The 14,933-nt window shown below is 44.6% G+C and overlaps 1 protein-coding gene across 1 annotated transcript; it reads left to right on the forward strand.

Annotated features, from left to right (window-relative positions):
* The first annotated feature begins 12,389 nt into the window (after positions 1-12,389).
* LOC100841010 (anthranilate O-methyltransferase 2) lies at positions 12,390-14,865 on the forward strand. Its single transcript, XM_003563861.4, has 4 exons — positions 12,390-12,562; positions 12,646-13,077; positions 13,575-13,844; positions 14,279-14,865. Exons 1-4 carry the CDS (start codon positions 12,488-12,490, stop codon positions 14,651-14,653), a joined length of 1,152 nt encoding a protein of 383 aa, XP_003563909.1. The 5' UTR covers positions 12,390-12,487; the 3' UTR covers positions 14,654-14,865.
* Positions 14,866-14,933: the final 68 nt, after the last annotated feature.

The raw sequence follows: 14,933 nt of genomic DNA on the forward strand, positions 1-14,933 counted from the left end.
GCAAAAGCAGAAAAGCACCCTAACCAAACGCACCCTTAGTCCGTCTATTCCCGTCTAACTTTTTAAACTAAAATCTTATAAAATATATCAACAACTATGGTGCCAAATGAGTGTCATTAGATTCATTGTGAAATATATCTTCATAGTATTTACGTCTGTCATTGTATATGTTCATATTTTTTGCTATAAAGTTTGGTCAAAATTTAGAACGTTTGGCTGATAACATTTTCATAATATTTTGGCTTTCTCTAATCGATAAGTTAACCTGATGATTAACCGTATTACTAAGTATGGAAAATTCATTGCTTAGAAAACATAAGTACATTTGAAGATTGATTATAAAATAGCACTGGCGGTCACTGAATCTGGCATGTTGTTAGATGACGCCCTTAACGGTATCAAAGCATCTCTAGCAGACCCCACAAAAGCTGATCCGGAAAAACACGTATTCGGTAAGCTGAAATTTTTGTTTTTCGGTACCAATTTGGCTGGGACAGAACAGATACCTCTTGCCTAATCTGCAAAACCGGATATTCACACTTAGCCCATGTGTGGTCCATCTAGTGTCATCTTCCTCCTTGCGCAAACACTGGCACGTAAAAACATCACACACCTATCTTTATAAATCACCGTCTAATTCATTAACTCTAAACCGTTTATCCTCAAATTGAACCTTGAGATTTAGTCTTCATCAACACATAAACCGATTCAGATCGTCAATGGCGACTCCAATCAAACCCAATCAAATCGAATGAGCGAAACAACTAAAATCTGGACACATAAAACCACGGCAATTATCCACAGCGGCACAACACAGCAAGCAACCGGCCGCTCGAGCTCGCGAACCTTTCGAAGGACTTCTGCCTCGTCACAGCGGCAGAGGCACAACCTCAGCGCCGACCACCTCTTCCTCATCGCGGAGGACGCCACCAAGGGCAGAGGAGGTTGCGGGGGCTGCAGCGGCGCCGGCCAGAGGCAGGGAAGGACGCGGCGAGGCCGTGAAATTTAGAAGGAGGCGGCGGCCGTAGGCTCGAAATGGAAAGCGCGGGATGAATTTTCATCGGGCCAACCGTTTTTTGGGAGAGGTAGGGTACCGAAACATCTCGCGTGAAAACCTGGAGAGACAGCGTGTGAGCGGGTGATATTCGGTTGGTGCGGAAAAAAATTATTCGGGTTTCGAAAATAATTGGTATCTATTCGGATCGTTTTTTAAAACAAAAATCATAAACTGACGGTTATTTTGCGGATCGGAACGATACGGTGATCTGCCTGCCAGAGATGCTCTCAGATAGCGTTGACCATGGTTTCAACAATCCAACCAACCCATCCAGACCAGCCCACTTTAACCCATATAAGGAACTCTTAGGTGGGCTGGTTCCCTGAACCAAACCAGGCCATTATATCCTTACCTTACGTGGATGGTTTGGCTTAGAAGCGGCAAACCCACCCACGGAAACAGAAACACATCGAGGAGAGTCTGGGCGGCGGCCGACTGCGAGGAAGAATAGAACGAAGAAGAGGCTGGGCGACGGCCGGCGGCGAGGTGCCGAGATGGCGGCGCCGGCGCTCTGCACCCGCTGCATCTCCTCTCGTCGGCACGGCGCCGGCCCGGAGGTCGCTCGCGCGGCAGATCTGGGCGGGAGACGGCGGATCCGGGCGGGAGGCGGCGAGGTGAGGTAGACGGGGAGTCGAGGTGGAGCAGGATCGGCGGAGGATGCAGAGGGACGGCGGTTGTCGTGCTCCTCCAACCCTAATCTCCCTGACAGCCGGATTCAGAGGATCGGCATGCCGCGAGCTGGCCGCCGCGGCGTCGCGCACGACGTGGCCCACGCCGGGGTCGACGAGGACGGAGGCGACGAGCCGCTCGACCTCGCTCTCCGCCGCCACTGCAACAGAGCCCCGGGCGCCCCAGCTGCGGCTTCTTCCGCTGCGCCCGCTTCAGCGCCGCGAGGAACGCGTTCGACGGCGCCGGGACGTGGTTATTGCAGCCGTCACTCGTGACAACGGCGAGACGGTCGAGGGCTGTTTGTATATGTATGCCTTGTTTGCATGCTTCTGTTAGTAGAAATGTAGAACTGATCTGTAGTATAAATTCTGCATGTGTTCAGTTTGTCATTAGAGAACCCACGAACCCATCCAACACAAGCCAACCCACCGACTAATTACAATCCAGCCAACCCATCTAAACCCATCCAAACCATAATATCCCCACCCACGAAATTAAATCGGGAAAACCCACCTAACCCGCTTCAACCCAACCAAGCAAACCTGACAGGCATATCAAAGTTATCTTGGCGAGAGTGAGAGTCAAAGAAATCAACCGTACGACGATCAATCCTGGAAGGACTTCATGGAAAATTTGAAGGCACGAAGAGTCAGTGCAGGAGATAGTCTCCGAAAACCCCTCCAGAATCACGAGTACCGAGTTACGATTCTAAGAGGGCGGATTCTCTCTTAACTTCTCCAGAGATGTAAACCACACGTGGGTGGGTCCTTGACTTACAATTCTTTTTTCTTTTTGGAACAAGGAGCGAGCTCCCGATTTCAGTTCAGGTCCACACAAGGTTCAGACAGAAAAAGAGACAGTCGCCAGTTACTCCTGGACGACCAAACTTTACCGGTGACAAAACACCATCCTCTAAAGCCTATTACAGAATCAAAGCGACCAACAGGCTGCAGAATTAAAACACATCAACCAGCTTCTAAACGTCTCCAGGAGCTCCACCCATATGACTTGTTCAGAATCTCCACCACCACTTTCTTCAGAATACTCGAAGCTCTCAACAATTGCGCCTTTGTATCAGGCTTCTGTAAAATGGACCAAGCATCAATCCAGTAACATAGTGAGAACACTAGATTAGCGGGGGTACTTATTTTGAAAACAGATAGAATTTCTACTCTTCCACATGGACCAACATAAAGCAGCAGAACCAATAATTATTGCTTGCCTACACTTGGCGGAAAAAGATTCAAACCAGGTATGAAAATCTGTCATAGCTGTAGGAAAGGAACCAAAACCAAAAGTACCCAACTACCCTCCAAATGAATCTAGAAACTAGACAAGAGAGAAATAAATGATCTATAGTCTCATCTCCTCCACAAAATACACATTCCTTGGGGTCCTTCCAGCCCCTATGCAATAGATTATCTCTAGTTAAGATGCTATTCCTTTCAACCAGCCACATAAATACCTTGATCTTAAGGGGAAGTTTCGTTTTCCAGAAATATTTAAAGGGGAAAACAATCTGTCTAGTTACCAGAACATTGTAAAAGGACTTGACAGAGAATTGACCATTTTTTTTTCAAAAGCCAGCGGCCTATCGGCTTGCTCTCCTGGAACTACTTGAGAACACAAGGCTTTGAGATCCTCCCATAACTAGAATGTCTCGGGACTAAAGTTTCTTCTAAAAGTCATATGCTGACATCCCCCATGGAGAGCATCAGCCACAGTGATGTAATGATTCATAGAAATGTTGAATAATTTATGAAACCTATTGTTAAAAGACTCATCTCCCAGCCAAACATCCTCCCAGAACAAGACATTCTTACCATTACCAACTATTTTCCTACTAAACTTATTATAAATGTTCTAATATAATAAAATCCTTACACGGGCCGGGTCAAAATCCTGCGTGGCGACGACCAAGTCAACAAACTCCAAAGGTCGGTCAATTTGCCAACAAGGCATAGTCAGGCCAACTAGGCGCCAATCAAAAGAGTCAACGAGTTAAGCCTCTCATACCATGGTCAAAAGGGAAGAGGAGCTTGAGTAGGGGCCAAAAAAGGTGTAGGGATGAGGCTTTTGGTTCATGATGGACCTCAAGGGTAGCCATGATCTTTTGACATGGACCCCTAGGCTGTAAATACCTCCTCCCTTCATGAGGCATGTATCATTCACTCTCAACTTGAATAAGATCAAAGGAGAGAGGGCTAGAGCAACCTAAGGAGTCTGCTCTCGAGTGCTTGGCTCGAGCCTAGACTCGACTCAACTTAGAAAGCCTAGTTTCGAGGTTCCGGGCCGTCTAGTACGGTCTCGACTCAAAGTAGAGGGATCGGGTTAAAGTCTCGAGGGTATCCCAACCTCGCTACTTGGGAAGACGAGTTCGGCCCAAGTCCGAGGCAGCTCCGAGAGATCTCTCGTCATAGGTGACTTGGGAAGACAAGTTCGGCCGAAGCACCTAGCAAACGACCCCCTCGAAGGCTCTTCTAACATTGGACTAAGCCGTGCCCGCAGGATCGACAGAACCTATTTAAAAAATATCGACGTGTCAACTTGTTCAAGTGTACGGCGACATTCGCTATAAGACCGACGTACATGTCCTACATACTGTTCTCACACTTTTGCCATCGAGCATTGACATCCCATACTCTTGTTGTTTTCTAGAACAACAACAATAAATATCTTTAACCTGCATCAAGCCATGCCATGAATGTGACTGACGAGTCTTATTCTCACACTGACCAAGTGTCTCTTTACTTAAATACTTAGCCCTAAGCATCTGCTGCCAAAGACCATTTCCATTTTCAAGTCTCCACCACCATTTACCTAAATAACAAATATTCTTGACAGTTAAATCAGCCACCACAAGCCCTCCTTGTTCTTTGGGTTGACAAATTATTGGCAACTCACGAGGTGGTCTCGACTTACAATTCTAAGGAGAAGACGGCGGTGTGAGCAGTGTTCATGTCGGATCCGGTGGCTCCTGTGGTGGGCTGAAGTACGTCACTATCTCGTTCACGGAGGAAAATTGTTCCTCAACTCCGCATTGCCAGAAAGACATGTTCTAGACGTCTCCCCTATCATCGGCCGCGCCCGGGTACACCGCGTGTTGATCGATGGTGGCAGGGCAGCTCGTTTACGATCATTAGCTTGTGTACAGTATCATGTAGTACTCCGTATTTTGTTGTGCACATGTTTCTAGAGATTAAGAGAACATGCGGATGTTCAACACTCCCTCAAAGAAAATGTTGAGCAGAATTGCCGATTGCGGTACTGGCATGATCTGATGGGATCTTCTCTCTTTGCCTATGTATAGACCATTAATCATAGCATCAAACAATTAGCAGTGAAGAACAACCCGCACTAACATATAAGTACTCCTACAATAGTTGACCTACTGCAACCCCTTTAAATATGTGGTCAAATCATCTCAAATATCCAAGGTACAACTAACCTTAAAATGGTCTCGGTCGAACAAAAATAATTACGCAAGTCCGCCAGTCATCATTGATAACTAATTCACTTTTAAACCTTCTACATGCTGGCTCCTCTGATGGTTTAAAGCTAAGCGACGGCGACTTATGTTATAAAAGTACAAGCATCTTCGGTAACCCGGCATGCATAGGTTATTAGGAACTGGTTCGTAATGTCTAGTCATTGATGCTCACATTTATCATTACTCAACTCATCTGTATCGGTAAGCCGACCCGTAACAGTGCTTTGAGTTAGTTAAGAGTTCAAATATGTGTTTATGTCTATTACATAACTTGGATATAAGAAAATTCTACTTTTGTGATACATACTGTACTACGTGTAACTCATTTGGTTGGAAAAATGGATGTACAACTTTCTGTCACCTAAATTCAAGCCTTTGCAGATGTTAATTTTTTTTATAAGGATATTTCCTACGTTTTTCTTCAAAAGATCCTCCGAAATTGTGGTTGGGCGTGTTTTTCTTTTCTAAGATTTTTTGTATCCAATTCTTCTGATTAACCTTTTGGGTCTTTTCCTGATTAACCTTTTGTATCCAATTCTTCTGATTTTGCCGTTCCTGGATACAAGATGTTCTGACTCGTTCTAAGTCAAGAACTTCATAAAATTTGATTAACTGTGTACAACAAAATTTACAAACATCGACAACTTAAAATTAATTTTATTATATCCGTCATAAAATATATTTTCATAGTATTACTTATTTGATATTGTAGATTTTTTTTCTAGAATACGCCTAGGCAGGCGTATCATAATTATAAGAAGAATTACCGGGACGCGGTTAAATGCCCGGAGGCCTTAGCGTTAGGGATTACTCGCTTACATTCCACGACTCACGCACCCTTACAAAAGGAGTTAGGGTTCTATCCTTAAACAGTCCCGCGCTCTCCCAAGCGGCGCCTTCTTGCTCAATAGAGTGAGCCACCATCGACACGCACGGACGAACCCCCTCGAAAACATTCCGGTGTCGCCAAAGGCACCAGCAAATGAGGATGATTCTCGTAGCGAAGTCCCTGCGAGTTCTTCGGTCGTCAAAATGTAGGCCGGACCACCACTGCATCAAGCCAAGCTGACCACCCGGCACCAGATCCAGCTGCCTCCATCTCTTGAGGAAGATGTCCCAAATCTGTCCGGCGAAGACACACCCGACCATAAGGTGGGAAATGGTCTCAGGTTCCTGGTCGCAGGAGGGACAATGCGCCGGGTGCGGCATACCACGACGACACAAACAGTCTGTAGTCTAACAACGGCCTCTAAGAGCAAGCCAAACGAGCACCTTGCAACGGCTCGGTGCCCTAGAACTCCAGAGATTGTCGGCACATGGGGCAGCCTCTCTCCCGGAGAAGAAAGCACCGTAGGCCGAGGATGCCGTGTATAAACCGGAACGGTCTAGGTTCCACCTGAAGACGTCGTCGTCCGGCAACAGTTCCACCGCCTAAACCAGCTCCCAAACCGCAAAGAACTCATCAAACTCCTGGCAGGCCAGAGAGGCACACACGCCATGCACCCAAGCATTGTCGTTCAAGGCATCGGCAACCGAGATCTTCCGAGCGCTAGGAGTCAAAAAAGCAGACAAGGTTGGAGCAATCATATCGAGGCTCACACCATCCAACCAACGATCAATCCAGAACAGTGTACGCTGTCCATTTCCCACCGAGACCATGACAGCCGCATGAAACAAGTCAAGCGACTGATCCGAGATTTGCAGATTAAGGTCAGCCCACGGTTTCGCACTATCCGTCCTTTGGAGCCAGCACCATCTAGCTCTCAATGCCACATTTAGTAGCCGTAGGTTCGGAAGACCTAGGCCACCCATCAACTTCGGAGAGCAGACCGAGTCCCACACAACCAAGTAATGCCCACCACGAACATCGCGACGACCCTTCCAAAGGAAGCCACAACAAATCTTTTGATGTTCTCAATGAGCTTCACCGGAAGGTCTAGGGAAAGCATGGCATAGACCGGCATGGCACAAAGGGTCGACTGCACCAAAGTCAACCTGCCCCTGAAGGAGAGCAAGGGCGCCGACCACATCTTCAGCTTACCAGCCACTTTATCGATGAGGGTGTGGAGTTGCGTCGCCGACAGTCTTCTCAGCCCGAGAAGAATGCCAAGGTCGTAGCAAGGAAAAGGTTGGACCACACATCCCAGTCTTTGTCCCACCAAGGCCTCCTGCTCAACGGTGCAACGAATAAGGTGCGCTGAGGTTTTTCCAAAATTAATTCGGAGCCCCGAAGCGCAGCCGAAGTCCTCAAGAATGGCAACACAAGCCTCCAGTTCCTCTTCCACAAGCTTAAGGAAGATCACCGCATCGTCCGCGAAGAACGAGGAGCGTTGCTTGAGACCACAACGAGCCAAAGGTGACAACAGACCACATCGTTGAGCATTCACCATCATAGCATGAAGCACATCCATGGCAAGGATGAATAACATGGGAGAGAGCGGGTCTCCCTGCCGCAAACCACGATGGTGCAGGATGTCCCTACCGGGGATGCCATTGACCAACTACCTAGTCGAGGAGGAGCCAAGTAAGGCACCAATCCAACCAATCCACCTACGGCTAAAGCCAAGCCAACGCAAGACATCAAAAAGGAAGGACCAATTCAACGAGTCGAAAGCATTGGTGATGTCCAACTTTAAAAGCACCGCGGGCTGCTTCAACTGATGTAACCGTCGGGCAGCGCCTTGCACCAACTGGAAGTTATCATGGAGACAACGACCATGCACAAAAGCACCCTGGTGGGCCCCCACAAGGCGAGGTAACTCCAGGCCAAGGTGGTTGGCCAACACCTTGGAGATCAACTTACCGATAGCATGAATAAGGCTAATCGGCCGGAAATCACGAATGGATTCCGCCACTTGCAGCTTGGGGAGGAGACAGATAAGGGCCTGGTTAGTCGCCTCCAGGCCACGCACATCAAGAGAGGTGAAGGCCCTGAAACAAGCCATAATGTCCTCCTTGATAATGGGCCAACACGAGGTGAAGAACCGTCCCGTGAAGCCGTCTGGGCCCGGGCATTTGTCCGGCGAGAGATTCCTCACTGCCATCCACACCTCCTCCTCCGAGAAGTCGCCGTCCAGGCCCAAGGGAGGAGCCGAAGGCAGGCCCAAGAACTGGGGGTCCAAAGCAAAAGGACGGTCCTCGACGGAGCCCAACAAAGCACCGAAGAAATCATCCGCAACCGAGGAGATCCCATCATGGCCGAAATCAGCCCCCCGTCCACTCGGAGAGAAGCAATGTAATTTTTCTGTTTGCGCTGACTAGCATGAAGATGAAAGAACTTAGTGTTTGCATCCCCCTCCTTGAGCCACAGAAGGCGGGAGCGTTGCCGAGCGATTGTTCTTTCAAGAGAGCAAAGGCCTAAAAGCTTCTTCTTCAGAAGAGAGCGAAGGCGTCTCTCATGATCAGACAAGGGCCACCTCTCCATAGCCACATCAAACCGTAAAATCACCTCCGTGGCCACCAAGATTTGAACCTTGATATTGTAGATATTGTTACATTATTCTATAAATTCGGTCAAACTTATTAAACTTTGAGTTCGGACAACTGAAGTTACAACATCTTATATTTAGGAATAATTGTACTACATGTAGAGCGTGAAATTTAGAAGGAAAACAAATCTAGTTATACTCCGTGAAAACAAATCTAAAGGCAAAAAGACTATCTAAAAGCATTGATCCATTCTCTAAGTAGTGCAACGTAGCGCTTTGTTTTGGCTCTATGGAATACAAGCTTCAGCTCCCCCTTGAAAATCTTCTGGTAACCATATAGGCTCGGAGTGATATTATTGAATATGCAGCCATTACGGATACACCTGATGCTTCATGCAACCAGGGTGATTTCCCTGTGAAATGGCACTTTGAGTTTTCTCTTGATGGTCGAAATGGTGAGTGAATCGAGTACTCGGTGCAAAATTGGGACATTGGTATCTCCAGCATGATAATGCAAATGGACACATGAATAATAGATGATCTCTCGTCTCAATCTCCATGTTGTGACTGAAGGTGAAAGTTCCTTTTGAACAGCATTGTTCTGATATTAAATCTATCAATCAAGAGAAACCAGAAGAACACCTTATGTTTGAGTTGGCAGCTAGTTTTCCAAAACCAATTGAAGGTGTGTGAAATATCAATGTGTTCAATGAGGGTTTGGTATGTCTCTGATGTAGAGAACGTGGAGACAGGCCAGATATATGTCCACATGTCTTTATCCTGGGTGATCACCAAGTTTGACAGGAGGTGAAACTTCCAGTACATCATGCGGGTGCGTAGAACCTGTACATGTTAGTTCAACCATTTCACGTGCACACGTAATCTGTGAGGTTATGGAAGAAAATTATTAATCCATGAAAGAAACGAGAATCTACCGTAGACACGCGCGCAAAACACATGTTGGCTGAGCGGCGAGCGCATTGTTTTTGGTCTTTTTTGTCTGTACTAGCATTCAAGATACCATGCATGGTGTGAACCGTTCATACTTCGAGATGCTTGGCATCCAATGCTTGTCCTGCGTGTTATATTTTGTAAATTACATTACACCAAGTTTTTTTTTCCAGTAGTTAATAAAAGTATATATGTATATAGGTCTGTTTTTTTAGCACAGCTGAGGAAGATGAGGAGAATGGCATGAACAATATCATATCGTTCTTCTTCATAAAAGGAGGATGTCTGGTTTTTCTTTGTCTATGTCAGTATATCTAAAAACATAAAAAAAAACATATTGTAGAAAAAAAGTATATCTAAAAAACCGGTCAACATCCTTCTACCTTCTGTACGTCTTCTTTCTTCTAGATAGAACAGCTATGGTTCACTGAAATGTGCACGTTTAGATTGTAAATAGCGTGTATGTGTAGTCACTTCAAGTGCAGCTTCTTTCACAGTGTTTTTCACATGAAACATGCCCGTTTAGCTCGATTGTAAATTTTGTGTCACTATATGATATATTCAGATTGATGTAGTGTCTAAATCGAGTGGAAATTGTTGTTCGCCCCATATCATCCCCATGTTACTTCCGACCCTACATGTTTTTGTGTTCTCGCTTCCGACGGAGTAATATCCGGCCTTCTCTGCCATTCAATCCACGATCTCGCTCATAAAATCATTATTTAAAAGACCACGAGAAGAGTACAAACCACCTAATGCAATTATCGTGATTTAATTAGCTAATTAATTCAACAAGGTGGGAGAGAGCTTGTCGTTAAGATATAATCAAGAAAAGCTGTAAATATTGTTATTAATAAATATCCCATGCAAACCTCGTGCCTCCAAACTAAACTAAAACCTGTACTACACTGCTGCACATGAAATTGATACAAACCTTTCATCATTATATAATAAAAGGCTTCAACCGTGGCAATAAATTTTGATTAAAAGGTAAAGTTTATTTTGGCACCATGCAAAAGATTATTAATTTTTGATAATTTTAATTATCATTTCATTTTTTTCCTATTAAATAACTCTAGAGGGTGGTAAATACTTATCCTTAATGTTAAATGAAACCCTAGTAAAAATTCCAACTCAAAAATGTGTGGTTTAAATAATAATTTGCTTTTTGTTCGCGGGGAAGCGGCGAGGTGGGAGAGTGCCGGGCTACTTAAGAGTGGGTTGTCGCTCACAGCTGCCTTGGCGAGTGGGTTGCTGGACGCTACTTAGTTCTTTTTGCTTGTTTTGGCCACTTGGTGGCGTTGTAACCGCTATGCGGTGTTATAACTGGCCTTCTGGCTTCTTCTTCTTAATCTGATAAATTTGCTTAATTAAAAAAATCATAATTTGCACCAAAAGGGAAATGAAAAAAAAAAGTAACTACCAGGCCTGTCAAGTGTCTGTTGGAGCGATGGATGCGCCATCATCACCTTGTTGTCAACCACGATAGGCCGAGACACATGTCCATCATCTTTGTCGAGTTTTTGTTTTTTTTACGATTGCACCGCCCCTAGTTTATTGTGGTCCGGGCCTTTGCCGAGTGCCTCTATACCCAGTCCACATTTTGCATAGCGGCTGATATACCCGTTATTCCGGTTGCTAATACGATAGTGCCATCTCGACGCTATTTATTTCAGTTTGCGGTACAAAATGGCAGGTTTGTCATATCTTTTTCAGCAAGCTTTTTCTATTTTGCCAAAGAATTCTAATGTTAAATTTGGTAGGGGTGTAGAAAATACCATACACTACATTTCCTATTTTTTGGATCGGGTGAAAACTGACTGTTTTTAATTTCTTGAAATTACACCTCACATCAAAACTCGCAGCTATATTTGGTTCTAAGAAAAAATAGTTTTATTGGGAGCATGTTGTACTAGTCTGTATACTTTGTACTGACATGTGAGTGAAGGAATAATATAAAAACAATTTGCTCACTTCAGATGCCATGCTTGTTCTTAATATTCTAGAAATACACTCAATAATCTTAAAATCATGAGTCTTTTTACTTATTCGCTATGCGGGCATAGCACCCGCAATATCACCTGTTATCCGACACCAACCCTCTACCAGCCCCTCAAAAATCAACTACTCCCTCCGGCCGGAATTATTTGTCGAAATATTGCATGCATCTAGACATTTTTTACACATAGATACATCCGTATTTGCGCAAATTTGAGACAAGTAATACCAGTCGGAGGGAGTATTTAAAACCATGGTCCCAGTTTGCCGTGGGCATTGGCTCTGTTTTGGCCGAGAGCTTAATAATCAAAGCGGACACACTTGGCAAAATCTATTTTTCGGGTAGTGTCTTCTTTTGCTCAGCATTTTTCACACAAAAGTTTCCTGTTGGTGTATTTCATAGTTTTCCTCTTTTAGTAATTTACTACAATGGCAACAACAGCGTAAACAAATTTTTATATGTTCATTTTAGGAGTATCTGCTTTCTGAAGTTTCAGAACCAGAATGATAATGTTATATACTTCATAAGTTGGAAACTGATATGATACTTGCTGCAGGTCCGCCATCAAGCATTATGGAGTACGAATGCTTCAGTACTAACCACGCAAATTACTCGGTCATGTTCCCAACCACATGTATTGGGTACTTAATTTGGTCATTGTCGTTGGTCTTTCTCAATTTGAGAGCGTCCTTTAGTAAAAGTGACAGTGTAAATAATTAAATACTAGTTATATTTATCAACCAGTTGCATATTATTGTGCTGGCCATGATGGGCTCTCTATAAATGATGGAGCCATTGCGGTTTATGTAGTCCAGGCAAGGAACCTACCAAGTTCACAGTACTTGTGTGATTTGTGAAGCAGCTAATCGTCATCACCTGTTTGAAGAATAGCCATGCCGGCAGGGAGCGATCTTCGCATGGCGACTGGCAACGGAGAGAACAGCTACGCCGCCAACTCCAGGCTCCAAGTTTGGATCTTTCCTCTCTACACACATGCATATATACATCTTTTTATAGTACGTACGTGCGAATGATCCATCTCTTGGTGCAGGAGAAGGCCATACTGGAGACGAGGCCGGTGCTCCGGAAGGCGGTCGAAGAGTTGTACACGTCGCTCCCTCCCCGGAGTACCATGGTTGTGGCTGACCTCGGCTGCTCCTCGGGTCCAAACACTCTGCTAGTCGTCTCCGAGGTGATGGGCGCGATCCGGGCCTATACTGATAATAAGAACAAGTGGGAAGAAGAAGAAGAAGCACAGCGTGCCATTGAGCTTCAGTTCTTCCTGAATGACCTGCCGGGCAACGACTTCAACCTCGTATTCCGGTCTCTGGAACACTTTGAGAACCTGGGGGTGAGGCTGGGAGAGAAAGAGATGCCACCTTACTATGTGGCAGGCCTGCCGGGTTCCTACTACAGGAAGCTTTTCCCTTGCGGAAGCGTCCATCTCTTCCACTCCTCCTACTCCCTCATGTGGCGCTCTAAGGTACTAAACGTTTTGCATATTGCCCTTGCCCTGCTCCTGCGGCGTCGTAAGAATTGTTCAAGTTTTAAGTACTTAGCATCAGCGTCCGCTAACTCAAGATTTTAATATAATGTGCGGTGTTATGATGATAAAAAACATGAAGATTAGGTAGTGCAAGATGTGCTGACTACGGCAGTGTTCTAGGTGCAATGGATCTCCAATGTATATATAGTGAAAATGTTAAGATGCAAAAGATCAATATCTGCTTGAAATTGATGTCATAATAATGGGAATAATATATATTTCAGTCAAAAAAAATTGGCATAATATATATTTCATTCAAAAAATGGGCATAATATATAATTGCACGACTATAGTAAATGTGCAAAAGTATTACTCACTCCTATCCATAATAAGTGTCACTAATTTAGTACAACTGCATGATATATAGTATATGTCAAATTTGAATGAATGATCATTATGTATGATCGCTGTCATTTTTCTGGTACCTTACGCAGGTCCCCGAGGAGATCTCAAGTGGCACTCATCTCAATGAAGGCAACATCTATATTGGAGAAACCTCTCCACCGGCTGTGATTGAGCTGTTCCAAGAACAATTCCAAAAGGACTTTGAGTTGTTCCTTGCATTGCGTTCCGAAGAACTTGTCAGTGGAGGCCGAGTGTTACTAACATTTCTAGGCCGAAAGAGTGAAGAGATGATGATGCATGGGGATGTTAGCACCTTGTTTGAATTGGTTGCCAAATCCCTACGGTCTCTTGTCCTAAAGGTACACATGTTACAGCAATCTTGTTTTATTTTCCAAGAACATCGGCAGTATCATTACTAGCTCTTCACAAAATGGTTAATCCTTGAGGAGAGTCCTTATCTGATAGTTTTTGAAAGGAAACAGTAGGAAACACCGCAGTCTATATATACTATCTGAACTATAAGAATGAATTCTTTTCATCAGGGCATGTAACTGACACAAATGATAGGTTGGGACAGATATGATCTAAGAAATTCACCACATTGCACAAGATATTACAGTCGGTACCTTAATTCCTGGTTTGGCCTATTAGTACACTGCATATTTTGTTGCTAAATGTGGTGCAGTATTTCAATGTTTTTAAATCCAGTTAATTTTATCATTTTCTTATAAATACACGGTCCGCAATGGAATTTACTCTAAACGTTATATGGTGGGATGAACATATATGGTAGGGCCGTGTTGAGAAGGAGAAGCTGGATTCATTCAACCTGCCGTACTACACCCCATCAGTGAAAGAAGTGAAGGCGTTAATCAACGAGAATAAACTCTTCAACATTGAGGACATCAGACTCTTTGAATCCAACTGGGATCCTCAAGATGACTCAGAGGGAGACGTGGTCCTTGACTGTGCCCGGAGCGGGGCAAATGTCGCCAAGTGCATAAGGGCAGTGTTGGAGCCGATGATCATAGACCACTTTGGCGAGGACATCGTCGATGAGCTGTTCATGTTGTATGCCTCCATTGTTGCAAAGCATATGAAGAAAGCGAAGGCCAAGTACCCTATTATCCTGGTCTCGTTGAAGAAGGCAACCGGCCGCATGGTTTAATATTGGTGATATGGGTGGCACTATAAATGGGAGCGTGTGACATGCACCTATATGTATGGGAAAAAATAATCTCTATCGTCTGTGCTCTATAATGAAAATGACGAAGATTTTATGACGGTGGATAAAAAATCAGTCCCCGAATTCGCGCGTGTATTGTATTTCATCTCTTTGACCAAGCAAATTAAGAGCATGTTTCAAAGTAAAATGGCATATATATCACGTGTCTTCAAAGTTGTATCATATTCTAGAATGCGTGCCCTCCCTGGTCTATATAATGGCG

The sequence above is a fragment of the Brachypodium distachyon genome, chromosome 1 (assembly GCF_000005505.3).
Source record: "Brachypodium distachyon strain Bd21 chromosome 1, Brachypodium_distachyon_v3.0, whole genome shotgun sequence".
Lineage (NCBI taxonomy): Eukaryota > Viridiplantae > Streptophyta > Magnoliopsida > Poales > Poaceae > Brachypodium > Brachypodium distachyon.